Source organism: Pelophylax lessonae, assembly GCF_965119305.1.
Source record: "Pelophylax lessonae genome assembly, chromosome: 1".
Classification (NCBI taxonomy): Eukaryota; Metazoa; Chordata; class Amphibia; order Anura; family Ranidae; genus Pelophylax; species Pelophylax lessonae.
The window spans coordinates 255,324,302-255,340,527 of record NC_138768.1 but is presented as its reverse complement, the minus strand read 5'-3'; the positions used below and the strand labels follow the sequence as shown (position 1 = coordinate 255,340,527).

Sequence of the window (16,226 nt, the reverse complement as noted above, 5' to 3'; positions counted from 1 at the left end):
CAGGCGACTTGTCAGCCTGACAAGTCGCGGTATGTCGCGGTCCATTGATTAGCACAGGACCCGTTCTAATAGGAGCTACACAAGTCGCTCCGACTTAGAAAAAGGGTCCTATACTACTTTGGGGCGACCTCGGAGCGACTTGCATAGACTTCCATTATGTGAAGTCTCTGCAAGTCGCGCCGAAGTCACGGTGCACAGCGGTGCACGCGACTTCACAAAGTCATGTCGCGCTAGTCTGAATGGGCTCTAAAAGTAAAAGTTTAGTAATACTGTACAGTAAGTGTTACAATTACATATTCACCTGAGAGCTTTGGGCGTCACTGCCTAGCTTTGCATGTATTATTGCAATCGCGTTGCATAAAGAAAAGCAAAAAGAATTGACGGGGAAAGGGGGATTCCTTCCTAAAGGATCCCAACATGTAAAACCAATGAACTCAGGCACAACAGATCTTTCAAATACAGTCCCAGAGAGATATAAGAAGCTGCCAGTTTGTTTAACTGTCCAGCATTGACTAAAAACTACAATGCCAGTTTTTAGTGAACCGACTGGTTAAATAAAGCTGTATTAAACCCAAAGGCAAATATTTATTATATTAAGCTGGTGATAAAGCCAGCAAGTCTGTTTTTCAAAAGCCAAAGCTCTCCAGTAGAATGTATCAGTTTACATTGATGAGAAAAACCACCTAATACTAGCAGGGGTGATTAAAATAATCAACTTTATCTCAAAAGGAAAAAGAAAAACTGTTTGCTATAACTGCTTGTAAAGTTATAGCTGGAGCTTGGCTTCAATTTGTTCATATATCTAAATCTGCTAACACATTTGACATTAAAATACTGACAATGCTGCTGTCTTCTGTGCCTCCTTTTCTCTTCTTTACTAATACAGGAGGCGTGTTACTGGCCAGATTACCAGGTGAAAACAAAGGGAAAAAAAAAACAAAGAAAAGAAATCCTATGTAGCTACCACATCTAATGATTACTAATCTGCAATATATTACATTTTTGGCTTTGGGTTTATTGCCGATTTAACCTTTTCCTCGATGAGGTTTAATAGCAGCAAAATTACAAGGACAATCCAGGCTTATATTGAATGGCATCAGATACAAGCTCTCTCTATAAGATTTTTAAACCTATCCCGGCCAACCAATCTCTAGGCTCTTCAGAATTTTTTACATGTGCTCTAGGTTTTCCTTCTGTTTTATATCTATTAGAAATGTAGTGGGAAGATGATTCATGAATACACATAATGATCACAAACGTCTCAACTGTTACCTCTAAATTTAACAAAGCAGTGATCGCACTTTTGCTGGAAATAACAAAATATTACCCTAATAGGGGGAACACAAGCCAACAGTGTGCCCTCTTACATCCAAGAATGCTCAGAAGAATCCCCCATTACATCCAGGTGTGTCCAGAAGAGTCCCCCCTTACACTCAGCAGTGCCCAGCAAATCCCCACCTTACCATGGTGGGACGAGGGGGGGGTATGTGCTGGGGACTGGGGGAGGGTCATGGCTGGCTGTTACTGGACTAGCTGGCCTCCCTTTAAAGATACACAAACTGGCACATCCACTGCCCATCAGGGTTGCTGCAAGCTGAATAAAACCTTTTAAAGTGTCAAATGTGGCCTGCGCACAGTAGTTTGGAGATCCTTGGCTTAAAAAGTGACGCTGCACTGTCACCATTAGGTTGAAGTTTTCATCTCAATATGCAGAGATAAAGTATATATCATGGCCCAGGCCACCACATGCCCTCCAATTCCCTTATTATGCCTGTCAGATATGAGTTTACAACATAACATTTATTTTGCTGGCTTATCCTTGGCTGTAGACTTAATGATACCTTGTTCTATATTGGATTGTTCTAAAGACTTGAAAATAATACTTTCAGTAACCTTGCATTGTGCTGTGCTGTGCAAGTGAAAATGTTTCATTTGGTATAAATACACATAAAAGGGTTGAGAAACCAATCTTTAGACTGAAGACAATAGCTGAAATTTCTCACCAAGTAAAAAGGAAGATAATGGCATAAAGTAAAGAGCATATATTTATATATATAAATATATTAATGTGGGAAAATAGATGCATAATAGTGGGACTCAAAATCAGCAATTGGTTTATTTTTTGTTAAACTTGCAATTTCATGCCACAAAAGCTTCTATTGGTAGCAGAAGCAGAATGTAAATAACAGGGCTTCCTAATATTTTTATTTTTACTGTTGTATATATATCAGGTTACAAAAGACTGTCAAACCTCAGCATTCACTCTGTTGAAGATGGTATTTTTAGCGATGCTGCTAGAAACAGAAAAAAAGGGTGCAAATGCCTAGTGCATTACCTTAGACACCTTACCATTTTTTTAAAAATATGCCAAAAGCATACTCACAAACATAAAAGGATAAACCACATGTCATGTACAACTTCAATATCGAGGATGACACATCTCTACGGTTGGAAACTGACGCATTTCAGGAGGCATGCTCCCTTCCTCAGAGACTGAAACGAGTCAGCTTTCCTACCGTAGTGATGTGTCATCCTTGATACTGGAGTTGTACATGATATAGGTTTATTCTTTTATGGTTGTGAATATGCTTTTGGCATTTTTTTATTAACATTTCTAAGGTAATTCACTAGGTGTTTGCACCCTCCTTTTTTCTATATATCAGGTTAATCTGTGTTATTGTTCTGTGAAAATAAAGTGATAATTAAGGCTAAAGACAGATGGTTATATAGTAAAAAAGATGGAGCAAAACCTCTATTCTCATACACCACAATTACAATGACTTAAAGAGGAGCTCAAGTCCCCTGTGTAAAAATGTAAAGTCAGCAGCTACAACTCGAACAGCCACTTACCTGTTCTATGATCCAGCAATGTGCACTGCTTAGCCATTTTTATCTTGTATCTGCTGTTCCCATGTGAATGGACCAGCACTCTTATGGGACCTGTCACGTGTCCCGGAAGACTGGGAAGACTGCGGGGGGGGAGGGGGGGCTGCAGCTTCCGATCACCTAGGCTGGTAAAATCAGGTACCTGTTCCCTCCCTTCCCCAAAAGCTCAATTTCATAAACAGGAGTGGGAGAGGAGGCCTTAAAGCAGAACTTCACCTTTTGGGTGGAGCGCCGCTTTAAATGTCCTAATATAAAAGTCCATGAAAGATGAAATGTTTGATTGCTGAATGTGCTTCCATACACTGATATAATCCATATGTTCAAAGAATCTTCAAATTGTAAATCACCTGTGCTAAGTATAAGCTCACCTCCGGACGAAACCCTGATTATAAGTCAAGGGTCAGATGCACTCTTTCCCCCGCATGGGCCACTAATCAGATGGCTCCTAAATAAAATCCTTATCTCCCCCACTATCCTCACATTCAGACAATCATTCATGTAAAAGAGTAAAAACGAATATAGTGCTCTCTGTACCTTTAAGGACATTTAATAATAAAACCCACCCAAGCATGTGCACACTTAGTGCTATGTAAAACAGATGGCACAATATGGCAACTCTCCCCACACCACATGCTCTGCAAACCTCAAGACAGCTACCATAAGACCTCACTGATGTAGACCTGCCCCATACATGTTATGCCTGGTGCACAGTCTTCATCAGTAGGAACTGGTGTAACATGTATGGGGGCAGAGCTACATCAGTGAGGTTATGTGGCAGCCATCTTGAGTTTTGCATTTGTCATTAACTGCTCCTTAAGGGGTAAATTTCTAGGGAAAAAAATAGTAATTAAAAAAATTATATATTGCATACTGTAATTCAAATTAAAAAATATTGCAAATTGTAATTCAATGTTATTAGAAATATCCTTTCCTTTCAATTTGCAGCGCTGTAATTTTCAGCAAAAAAATACGTTACTGTCTTCCACCAGGGACAGCATTACTCTATGAACATCTGCCTTGAGCCAGGTCAACATACCAGCAACTGGTATTTAATGTCTTGGTTGCAAGCAAGGCAATTTGGCGCTTTAATCTTCCCATCACCAGGTGGTTTAAAGCAAAGCTCTCCTGTTCCCATACCCCAACACCGGTGGTATGCGTGAATCCTTTTTCTAGTTGAAGTTTTTTTTACATTCTTCTGCTATACACACCCTGCTGGATAATCATGCTCTGCTGGCATTCCAGGTTACCCCCAGCAGTATCCAAATGGCTTGGGTGTAATCAGGATTCAACAGTCCAAAAACACGTTGCGCCTACCAACAATTGGTCTGATGACATCTGGAATTTCGCTGTCAATTTTTTAACTGTAATACTGGCATAACTTGCTTTTTTGTACTATAACTTAAAGATTGATGTATGTATCATCTCTCACGTTTCATTGGTAATCACATCACTGGCTTCATCGCCTTGTTGTACATGTGCACTCTTTTCTATGTATAACCTTCCTTCATGGGCATCTTTAAAGCTCCTCTGTGTATGAAGTTCACTTTTCAATAAAAAGTTTGTAAACTAAAGCTATGCAACTTTTATTGTTCAATTTCCTTTAGATTTACCTTCAATGATGTAGTGCAAGGGCCTCCGTGATTGCATACAAATTGAAAGTGTTTAGGGTTGACCTCATATTATATGGTTTTGGTAAATCTAAAGGAAAAAATCTAAAGAAAATGTTATAGTGTGTATTCAGCTTTAAGATTGCAGAACCCCTTACTAGATCATGACTTCAGAGAACATAGTAATGAGATACTCCAGTCAAAATCTTTCTAAATTTTCACTCGCTTCCTGTGTGGTCACTTGGACAGCAAATGAGCAGAATCTCCACAATGGAATCCAGACACCAATAAATGCACATGTTCCTTTAGTAAAGTTGTGAAGGGTTAGACACTGTGTCATGTTTTTTGTAGCTTTCTTGCCCTGATTTGGGTGATTGCCCTCACTTCCTGTGTGTTTTTTAAAACAGAAAGAGAGAGGAATATGTTTTTCAAGAAGGGGGCAGAGCAGCAATAAAAATGGAAATGTGTTTCAACCCTTCCTAGTCCAACCAAAACTAAAAACAATGTTAGTAGACATTGCTTTTTATACATTTCCCTTTGTCCTGAGATTCCATTAACACAGATGCCTGGTGTGTGTAATTGTCCCTTCATGTTTCCAGTGTTTATAACCTATTTAGTACAGCACAGCCACACTCACAATTTTTCTTGTAACCATATCCTTGTAACTAGTATAATTTCAGTGTTGAACATGTTCCCTGGAATTTGCTTTTACTAGCCTTTTTATAAGACCTTCCACCCACAGGCTTTAGCCTATATAAGTGCAACATGTATAGGCCAGCAACCTTTAAAAAAAAATCATATGAAAAGCTTTCACCAAGCTTTGAGCAGTTTTTCTAAAGCTATTAAAGCACCCTTCACCTCCAGTTTAGTAATGTTAGACACAGATCATTATAGTGGTGCTGCCTGACAATTTAAATAAGCTGCTAGCATGCATCAGCAGGCTTTCAACAGGCTTCTGGTATTGCTGAGGCTTGTTATATGCATAGCTCTTAAGCTAAAGCCCATGTGTAAAAGGCCTAACTTTTATAGAATTTGCAGCAGGAACTTTAAATCATAAACCACAAGAGTAACATTGATTGGATACGTTTTACTGATACTTACTTTTTCTTGTTCACCTTTGCTCTGTTGAAATTCAACATTCTTTTTGGGAATATGAGAAACTCGGCTCTGTTAAATTTCCTTTAAAAATGATCTGTTACATGAAATCTGTGCTAAAAGAAATATGTGGGTTGACCTTCAACGAAAAATGGCAGTTTCCTGGCTTTCTATGCCTTCAATACTTTCTGAGTAACTGACCCAGAAAATGAAGTCATAGCAGTCTCCATACTTGTGCTGGGTTAGTAAATCTGTATTGAGCTCACTGGGTAAATATAGCAGGTCTGTGTAAAAAAAAAATTTGATAAAGTGTGACAAATTAAATGTAAAAATAACAAATAATGTATTATAAAAATAGTGCATGTGGGGGAGATTTACTAAAACTGGTGCACACAAAGCCTGGTGCAGCTCTGCATAGCAACCAATCAGTTTCAAGGTTTATTGTCAAAGTTATGCAAGCTGAAGATAGAAGCTGATTTATTACTATGCACAGCTGCACCAGATTCTGTGTGCATCGGTTTTAGCAAATTTTCCCCATAATGTCCTTCTGTGAATTGACACTACATTTGAATCAGAATTTAATTTAATAAAAATGAAAGGTTATGCTTGTAGCTTACCTTGATTTGGAGATCACATTAACATATTATTGGGCCTTATATTTGAATCTTGAGTCTACAAGTGACTGCTGTGGAAATTAGTATTACAGGACATGGTCAAGCCATGCTTGACTACAGGTACCTCTCACACAGAGAGCTGAGAAACATGTATTTGCATATTGTGATGCAACCTACCCTTTCTTGTTCTGACCAAGACTGCATTCAATGCCACTAAGCCTTGCATTTTTATATAGGTATGTTCCCATGAAGTTAAGGTTGATCAACAGCTTGATTTTTTAAATTTAAGCCAAGCCTGCCATATCTTGCTTTCCCCATTGAGACTTTCAACTTGAAAACAACATGGCGGTATAAAAGATTAGAGTATACACACACAAAACACACCAAAACATCAACTTTTTATAAAACAATGATGGTGTTCAACTATCCTACCTATTCCTTCCAGCATTATAATTATTACATAAAACTACTAGGGTGTTTTAAAAGAGGAAGGAGCTGAAATTGTTGGGAGGGGGAGTTGGACGATTTCATAGAAACTGTCAAATCATAAGACATAATGAAGCAGCATGCTTATGTTTGGCCAACAGGCTAACTGCTTAGGTTAGTGGTGACTGAAATTAGAGTGACATGGCGATATGAGATGATAATGAGCATATGCCATTTCAATTCAGAAGCATGGTTACATTGTTTACTGAAGAAAATACGTAAATCAATCAGTCAGTCAATGAAAAAACAGCAGTTGCAATTGTTCACACTGAGAGGCAGCATTAGCTACACAGCTCAAAATGAAAAGAGCCAGGCTTCTGCATTTTAGATTGATGGAAGAAGTGCCAATTTGGTTAATGGAAGGGACATAAATAGCGCAGATGTAATAGTCAGGGCAGAAAATGACGTGTGCATGAATTTATGCTTTTGTAGTGTCAGTAAAGTTAGGACAGATGGGGAAAGATGGTTTGAGAAGAAGAAGCTAACAGGATTTTGCAAGTAAGGAGTACCTTTGAGGAAAGTAAATGCAATCTCTTTATTGGAATCAAGTTGACCTAAGGAGGAATGTAATATACATCAAAATACAACCCATAACAAAGTACCTAGCAATATAATGTATTCTAGCTTCCCTGATCCTGATAATGTGGGGAATTCAATAACACACTACCAACACTTTTCTGGCAGTATGTCCCCTTTAAAATGTCATTCGCCAAATTGAAAAAATCCCTTCTGGTAGTTTTGGCAGTTCTACAGACAAGGGTGGCAGATTCAGGCAGTTCTTAATAGCACCACTTTTACAAAATGGTGCTATTGCTACACCAAGTTCACATAGAATTACCTCCAATTCAGAGAAAACAAAACCAGATGTAATTAAGACCAACTAAAACTTGGCATACAGAAGCAGGCATTGAAATGCCAGCATTTTGTAGCTTTACGTCTGGAGTAGTCTGTCAATTTTGCAAAGTGGAGAACACTGTAGAGAGGTAACTGAATAGAATGGTAAGTGGGGGAAGGAAATCAAAATTTTGCCATGGGGCCCTTTGATTTGCAGTTAAGCTCTTACATAGGTATGTCACTCTTATTGACTCTTTAAAGTCTCTGATTAAAACTTAGTAGTCAGGGCTTCATGGCGGGTAACCAGACAGATCGATCCTCTTCCACTTCATTATGGAGAAACCTACAGCTCCCCTGTTTAGAATCTATTCCAGATCCATCTATCTGGACATCCAAAGGGATGAAGACTCTTACTCGTGTAATGATAGATGGCTCATTTGTCAATACATGCCTCCAGTGAGAATGTCAGAAGTTTCAGAAATGTCTCTTATAAGACCAATGCTTTCTACCTAATTTCTTTTCAAATTCCTCACAACCTGCCCTCTCTGCCCCCCCTGCTTATCACCCCTCCTCTTACTCCCACCTCCTATTCCCTCTTCCCCACATCTCCTTCACCCCACACACACCCTCTCTCCCTGTTCTCTCCCTTCTCCCTTTTCTTTATTGGCTCTACCTGGTGTTTAATGTAGTAACCTTGATATCTGTTAGTGACTCATCCTCAAGGTGCAACTGTGGGACTGTACATAATATTTCCCAGTCCTGTCAAGCTTAGCGAGATTTAGCATTCCTGGTTTCTCTGTTATTGTTGCTTTATTTACTTTTGTATATGTGATAATGTATGTAAAATAACATAACGTGAATTTAGTGTCTGAAAATACAAATCTGTTTTGGTATGATTTACTTTGTAAACTCTGATGTAAGTTCCTAATTCTGGCTAAACAGGATGGTCACAGCCTACATTATTTTACACATAAACAAAAAAAACGTAATCTTGTTGATTTTCTAATTTGTAGATCAGGTATTCAGCAGTGGAGAGAGTTTTGGGTTGCTTATCTTTGTTCTCTACCAAGTATGTTGCAGTAAGGCTGAATTTGCATAGAAAATATTTTCACACTTCTGTTTGCATAACTGTCTGATTCTGACAGTTAGATATAACAATGAGTATAATAATGATCTCTGTATCTAGAGTTAATTAAGTGCAGGAAATAAAAAAAAAATCATGGCATTATCTTTTTATCTGGAATTCCTGCTGAACAAGCTAAAACTCTTTTGCATGATCAGCAGATATGAAACAATGGTACAAGGTTCTACAACCATCAAAACCAGGCATATTCCTAGCAAGTATTCCCAAAAACCTACCATATCGTATAAGACAACCCCCTAATTTTCCAGTTAAAACACAGGTTTTGGGCTATACTCGCTGTATAAGACTACCCCCCTTCCGAGGCAACACCATTTAAAAGCATCAGATCTTATTAAAATAATTTTAATTAAAATGGGTATGACTTACCGATACTTAAAATCCTTCAAAATGCTTCATATTTACTTGTTATTGCTGGTGGAGCTATGATGTGGTCTTTTATAGCAGCCGTCTTGTTTACACCCACTAATCTGTCAGTGTGCCGGATGTGCGGTAAAACTGTAGCTTCGTTTACATACAGTATACCGTGCTGAGCAAATCACGGCGAGCGTTGTATTCTATTATTTAATACAAAGCCAGCTCGGATTGGCTGATTCAGAGGTTGTAACTTGCAACATCATCAGCCTGCCTCTCTGACTCGGCCAATCTGAGCAGGCTTTGTATTCTATAATAGAATACATCGTTTGCCGTGATTGGCTCAGCGCGGTATATTGTATGTAGCCAAAGCTACGGTACATCCAGTATTACCGCACATCCAGTGGGCTGACAGATTAGGGACGTTTGTTTTGGGCCAGCTTGGCCCAAACGAATTATGAAAAGTAGTCCTAAATCTGGAGTTCTCTTAAGGTTCACATTTTTTACTCTGCATATAAGACGACCCCCACATATTTGTTAAGGTTAAAAGTCATCTTATACACCGGCATATACGGTAAGTGATTCTTGACCGATAAACACAGCAAAGATTTTTTCCAGTCAAGGATCCCCAGGAAAAATGTAGAGACATGAAACGCAGTGTGTGAGTTACCGAGATACTTAACCAAGGCTGACAGTTTTAAAGTGCCATCTTTTCTTTATACCTCAAGAGATCTGTGAGTCAGGTGCAGAAGAAAAATTTAAAGATGAGGCTTTCCTATTGTTCTCTGCTGGAACCTGAAATATTTCAAACTGTCTGAAGAGAAATGGATTCAGCAGTCAGCAGTTAAGTCCCTTCATTCAGCAAATCCATTGCAAAACCCATCATCCATTCTATTTGCAATATTTCCATGAATAAATAAAAAAAATAAACATCTTAACAACAGTTTGATTATTATTATTATTATTATATTTATTATTAATAAAACATTAACAAATGAGTGAACCTGTGAACATTTTTAATGGCCAATGCAGATAAGAGGATATTTCTATGTTCTTAAAGACAGTAGAGCCTTCCTATGTCTCACTTCCATGTCAGGTCAAAACAATTAGGGATTTTTTCTTCAATTTACGATAAAGGGTGGAATATGCAAGCTATTCCTTTAAGCCCCTAGGCCAACCACACACCCAGAGCCTCTGGTTAATAGTACAAAGACAGCTTTACATTATAGGACCATTTGTTACAAACACATTTTTTTACAAGCCGTGACTTAGATGGAATAGTTCTTATGTACCATTGTGTTGGTCCATAGAAGCCATGCTTATATGTATTGCAGAAGTTCTGACTTCACATAGTTGGTGCTTGTTCCAGGACAGTGAGTCTGAAAGCATTAAAGCTAGAGACAACCATGCAACTAATAATTTTATCAGAAAGTTAACAATCACAGTGGCTGTGTGCCTCTTGTGGGGCAGGTGCCTTTTTAAGTACTGTTGCTTGAAGTGAATACAATTGTACTTTTCTGGAAAACATTTACAAAGTATACCTACCTACAACTTTGTATTATTTAGGATGCTTAGCTTTGGATTGTGTGTTACAGCAATATGTCAATGTTCTCGAAATACATAGCAGTGCACCTACTTTATGTGCAATGCATTGCAAGGTCATTCATTGCACAGTTAAAAATGGGTCATATCCTTTTTTTTTGATCAGTTACGGTGGGCTGCCTTAATGTAATGTATGTTAACACTCAGCATACCACACATGAATGCACTTCAAGGGATCATGAACGTGTAAATAAGAGGTAAAGTTTTGGAATAAATAAAAGTAACAACTTAATATTTCAGTACCAAATTTACCAAAGAAAAATCTAGTTACACACATCAAACGTATCTGTATATAATATGTACAAGTTTGTTGACAAATTTCTGCATTCCTTGCTACATCTGCCCTATCAGCCTCAGGGACACTTATCTTGCAGTGGAATGAAACATCAGGGTTCTAAAAATAGCCCTGATATCTATGTACTCAACCGTGTGTGTCCTGACTGCTAGGACACTAAGGACTCATTCACACTGGCACTCCTGTATTTAGTTCTTAAGTCTGGGTTTGGCTGAGTTTAGAGTGTCTAAAAAGGTCCCAGATGCACAGATTTCTATTTTCTCTTAATACAGCTAAACTCAATGCAGGTAAATGAAGGTAAACATAAAGTCTAAATGATACCACTGGAAATTAATTACATGCTCTATCCAGATTGTTTCCTTCTTATTCCCCATCTTGCTAGAGAAACAGTGGCGAGAAGGGATCTCTGTTGCATAGTTGGTGGCTTTTTCCTAAAATCTGTCTGTTCTGGGTCAGTGTTTTCAATTGATCTCCTCAGTAATAAGTATGTACTCAATCTGCACCCAGAAATAGCACTCCTCTTACTAAATTATGAGCGCTGGCCAAAACATCATCTTCCTTTCATCATTCACTGCAGAGTCAAAGCCAGGAAATTTATAACATCTAATGGGAAGCAAGCAGAGCCTCCCAAAATCTTATCTTTTACAGTCAATCTCAACACTCAGACTCAATTCAAACGTATGTTCTCCATCACTTGGTTACAACATCCATCCTGTGCAGCACATCCATAACGATGGCACAATAACACTCACTGTTACATAGTAGTTGAGGTTGAATAAAGACAATAGTCCATCCAGTTCAACTTGTGTAGGTGTGTGTGGCCGTAATCATCTCTCATACCCCTGAATGTTCTGATCCCTGAGATGTACGTCTAAGAGTCTTTTGAAAGCAACCATACTTCCCGCAGAAACCACCTCTTGTGGTAGAGAATTCCAGAATCCTGCAGCCCTAACAGTAAAGAACCCCCTGCGTTGCCTGAGGTTAAAACACTTCTCCTCTAATCGCATTGTATGCCCTCGAGTCCTCATGCAATCCTTTCGACTGAATAGCTTTTTTTTTATGCTGAGATCACCATTGAGGTATTTATAAATTGCTATCATGTCCCCCCTGAGGTGTCTCTTCTCCAGGGAGAATAAATCTGTCTTTCTCTGGGAAGCCATCCTTCATGTTTCACAAGACTTTATCTTCCTTGCTTTTTTAGAAGTACCCCGCTGGATTTTTCCCCCTTGAGTTGTTAATTTTGGATAGTGCATTTATTTATCCATGTACCTGCATGCTTCTTGCAACATTCTTCTCATTATACCCAAACAGTCTTATTGAGAACACAACAGACACCCCCCCCCCCCCCACTGCTGTAGCTTGGGTCTAATCACTGACCATGCCACGTTCTATCACATCTAACACCTTATGTAAGAGTTATTATCCCTAATGCCTGTCAACATGTTGCTGTATAATTGATTCCTATGCTTGTATATACATTTCTTAGTTATTATTTCTTGAAATCTATGTTAATGCTTACCTGTAGTGAAAATGTTTTGCTGATCTTTGTTTATGTACCTTCTAAATTCAATAAAATATAATTGATTAAATTAATTTTTAATGCAATAATAGGCATTGAGAAATGTGCTCTAAATGCATATAAAGCAGGTTTGACAATGCCAATGTGAATTATGCCTAACAGTAAAAGCTGATCTCAGTGTTTTAGTGAAGTTTAAATAGTTTGTTTGGACCAAGCTGGTCCAAATGAACTTTTTACTTTACTAACACATGCATAGGCTGTTAGCGCTATATGGACTGTGTGTAGCCTCAGCTACATAAAGTATCCAGTGCTGTGTTCCAGCAGTAGGATGGGAACTTCCTGGCTTTGCTCAGCCATTCACATGAAGCTTTGTATTCCATGAATGAACACAAAGCTTGCTTTGGTTGGCTTAGGTTGAGGTTGGGCAGATAACATCACAATATCTGACTGAGCCAATCAGAGGAAGCATTGTATTCATTTATATAATACAAAGCTTGTTGTAAATGGAAGAGCAGCACTCAACTTGACTTGATTTTGCGGGAGTGGGATGGTAAGTTACCAACCTGGCTGTATACTTTATGTAACTGAGGCTACATACAATTTATACAGTGCACACAGCTGTTGCATTGGTTAGTAAATAGTTTGTTTGGACCTGCGTGGTCCAAACAAATTATTTAAACTTCAAGGTTTAGTTCACCTTTTTGTAAAAAAATAAATAAATACGCATGATTTTGCAGGTAAAAAAAAATGTGCATGTATTTTTTTTTTTTTTACCATGAAGCCTGCAAAGCATTGCACCAGCGATTAGCAGTTCATGGGTACAATATCGGGCTTTTGCAGACACTCCTGACAGCTGACAGATGGGAGAGAGTGTCAGTGCACCATGAGATTGCTGATCAGCTCCCTCGTAGTTCATTGAGAACTACAAGGCATCTACCACCGTGGCAGACAATACTTGTAGTTTATTTATGAATAAATGACGCGGTTGTGTGGGCAGAACCCGCATACCTGCACTGTTTTTAAATTGTGACTCTAATTTTAATTTCACAAACCTGGAAAATAGCTTTAACACTGTAGGAGCAGTCGTAGTAAACAGAAAGGGAGTCTCTCTCCTCTTTTGGTCTCCAGATGATCCACAATTTTTTTTATGGACTACAAAGGTTCATCTCAATATAAGCTTATCATAACTCAAGGAAAAAAGTCTTAGTTAGAATTGCTGTTTACCTACAAAGCAAACTAGCTGGCTGAATCAATATTTGCCTGTGTACTGGAGTTGAGGAGATGAACAAAAGAAAGGAGAAAAAAAGGCAGAAAAGGGAAACAAATACATCACAACTGCACAGTTTGGGTTCTCGGTTGATACTTACTTCTAATCTGGATAACCTTTACTTTTTTATCTTTTTTTTTTTTTTTTTTTTTCAAAACACTCAAGTATCATCACAAAATACATATTAGGTCATCTACATGATGTACCAGATTCCTGGAATAACAAAATAAAATACATGGATTTATTTTACAGCTTGCAAAAGTCATACTTGGTCTACAGTGCACAATAAATACATATAACCACAGAATGCTTGTATATTGTTAATCTAACTATGTTCTTAATTACAAAGTTTATTTATGTGGATATAAATAAATAGGAATGAGGTTAGTGCTTAGAAAACACATTTGTGCCTGTGTCTTCGAGCTTACTTCCCCAGACTTTTTTTGTCTTTGCAGACATGCATGGCAGACTGATTCACTAAAAGAACAGTGAAATATATATATTATTACAGAAATCTTTAACAAGATATTCATAAACAGTAAGTGTAGGTTGCGTATAGGATATCTAACGGTGAGCTATGTTTTTTTCTAGCCAAGATCAATAGTTCTTGTAGGCTTAGTCTAATATTAGTTTCTAATCTAAAATACCAAATGCGCAAATATTGGGTGTCAACATTACATATAAGTAGAGACGATTAGATGGAAAATACACATTTTGTCATGGAGACTGTATTTCCTGGCAGATCCATATTGCCTGTAGCTGTTTATTGAAGGTACCTAATGCAGCCAGAGTAAGCCATCCAGCTAATTTTACATAGACACACATGCATAAGATATATGTAGTGGAAATGATTTTATTGTGATATTGACATATTTGCGTTCCAAATATAAGGTCAGTTGTCCTGAGTTAAAAGTTTGGAATTAAAGACCTATATTTATAATAGGCCTTGAGGGCTTTCTTTATTACCATGGACTAAAGGAAAGGATGTTATGAATTAGATAGCAGCTCTAATTTTAAAAACCCTACTGGCAGAAATGATGATATTGGTCTTTCCTGCCCAGTCTATCAGATAGAAAAAATATAGTGTAATGAAAATTCATAGGATCTTAGTAGATTATGTTGTGCTTAGAGCTGAGTAAATAGCAGCAACAGATTACATTAAAATGTTAGCGCCATTGTACTATAAATAATTGTACAAAAACCTAACACATCATCTGAAGTGTTTCTAAACTACAACAAATTTAGAACTGTATCTGTAAAAACTGTTGACGGAATGATACAAAACCTGTTCATTCATTTCTGTTCTAATGCTGTTAGAACTAATTTACAGTGACAGTTTCCAAGGGTAAAAAGGAAAAAATTATTTGAGAAAAATGATCTTAACCTTTTTGTGCCTGCAATTTTTATAAAATGGCAGTAAATAACTCCAACCCCCACACACAGTCAATTAAAACTCTCAAAATCAGCAGACCCACAGGAATTCTCTAGCCATAAAGAAGCACACAGAGCAGTAGAATGAGAGTTTTTACATGGGCCATAAAACTCTGAGGTGACCTCTAATGTCCTTTTATTTTGCAAAAACGGGATGTGTTATATGTGGTATTCCTTATTATATATATATATATATATATATATATATATATATATATATATATATATATATATATATTATTTTTTTTTCTCCTTGGTAAGTAACATTTAGTAATATGGAGGTGACTTTTCCAAATGATCCTGTAGAAAAAGCTGGGGTAGATAAGGACACTGGTAAGTGTTTTCTGCTGTTGAATACAGAACCTAAGGCAGCATATAGAATGAGTCATAGATGAGGTGGATGGGGGAGTCCTCTGCTTTGCATCAGGCTCTGATGAAAAGAGCATGTCCCTTGAAATGTGTGAACTTCAGGTGTGTATCACTTGGGTATTGAAGAGCGTGTTTCTGAGTTTAATACTGTGCTTGCTTATCTTACCCTGGCTATTGACAAAGATTATTTTAAACTCATCATGAGTAAAATGTAAGTAAAAAATGTTTTGATTCTATTGTGTTATAGTAAGATGTCCTTTTAGTAGAGATCTGCATCAGTGGCGGCAAAGCGCTATCATGTGCTAGATCCTTATAAAACTTAGCAGACATCCACTCCTACTAAAGCATTCCATTTATCTTCATTGCTCCAAACTCTATAGGATTGTTTATGATGATGAAAAGAAAAACTGTTAACTATTTTTTTTTTTTTTTTTGCATATACAACCTCGCCAACTTCTTTACATGGTAACTGCATATTTTTTAAAGTAATTCAAATTACTTACCGTAATCTTTTTATTTGTTCTCTTTTAGATGCAAGCAGATGAACTACCCTGAAGATCTGCCTCAAATTGCTGTGGTCTTCATCTTTGTAAATGAAGCCTTATCTGTAATTCTACGGTCTGTGCACAGTGTAGTCAACCACACTCCATCTCATCTCCTGAAAGAGATCATTCTTGTAGATGATAATAGTGACAATGGTAAGTGTCTGTTACAAATGGGCACACA

At 37.6% G+C, this 16,226-nt stretch overlaps 1 protein-coding gene across 1 annotated transcript in view; it reads left to right on the top strand.

Annotated features, from left to right (window-relative positions):
* GALNT9 (polypeptide N-acetylgalactosaminyltransferase 9) overlaps positions 1-16,226 on the top strand; it is a 450,947-nt gene that overhangs the window by 165,816 nt on the left and 268,905 nt on the right. Inside the window, exon 3 of the mRNA XM_082253021.1 lies at positions 16,032-16,198. Coding sequence (XP_082109147.1) covers positions 16,032-16,198 — 167 coding nt within the window. The remainder of the gene's footprint in view (positions 1-16,031; positions 16,199-16,226) is intronic.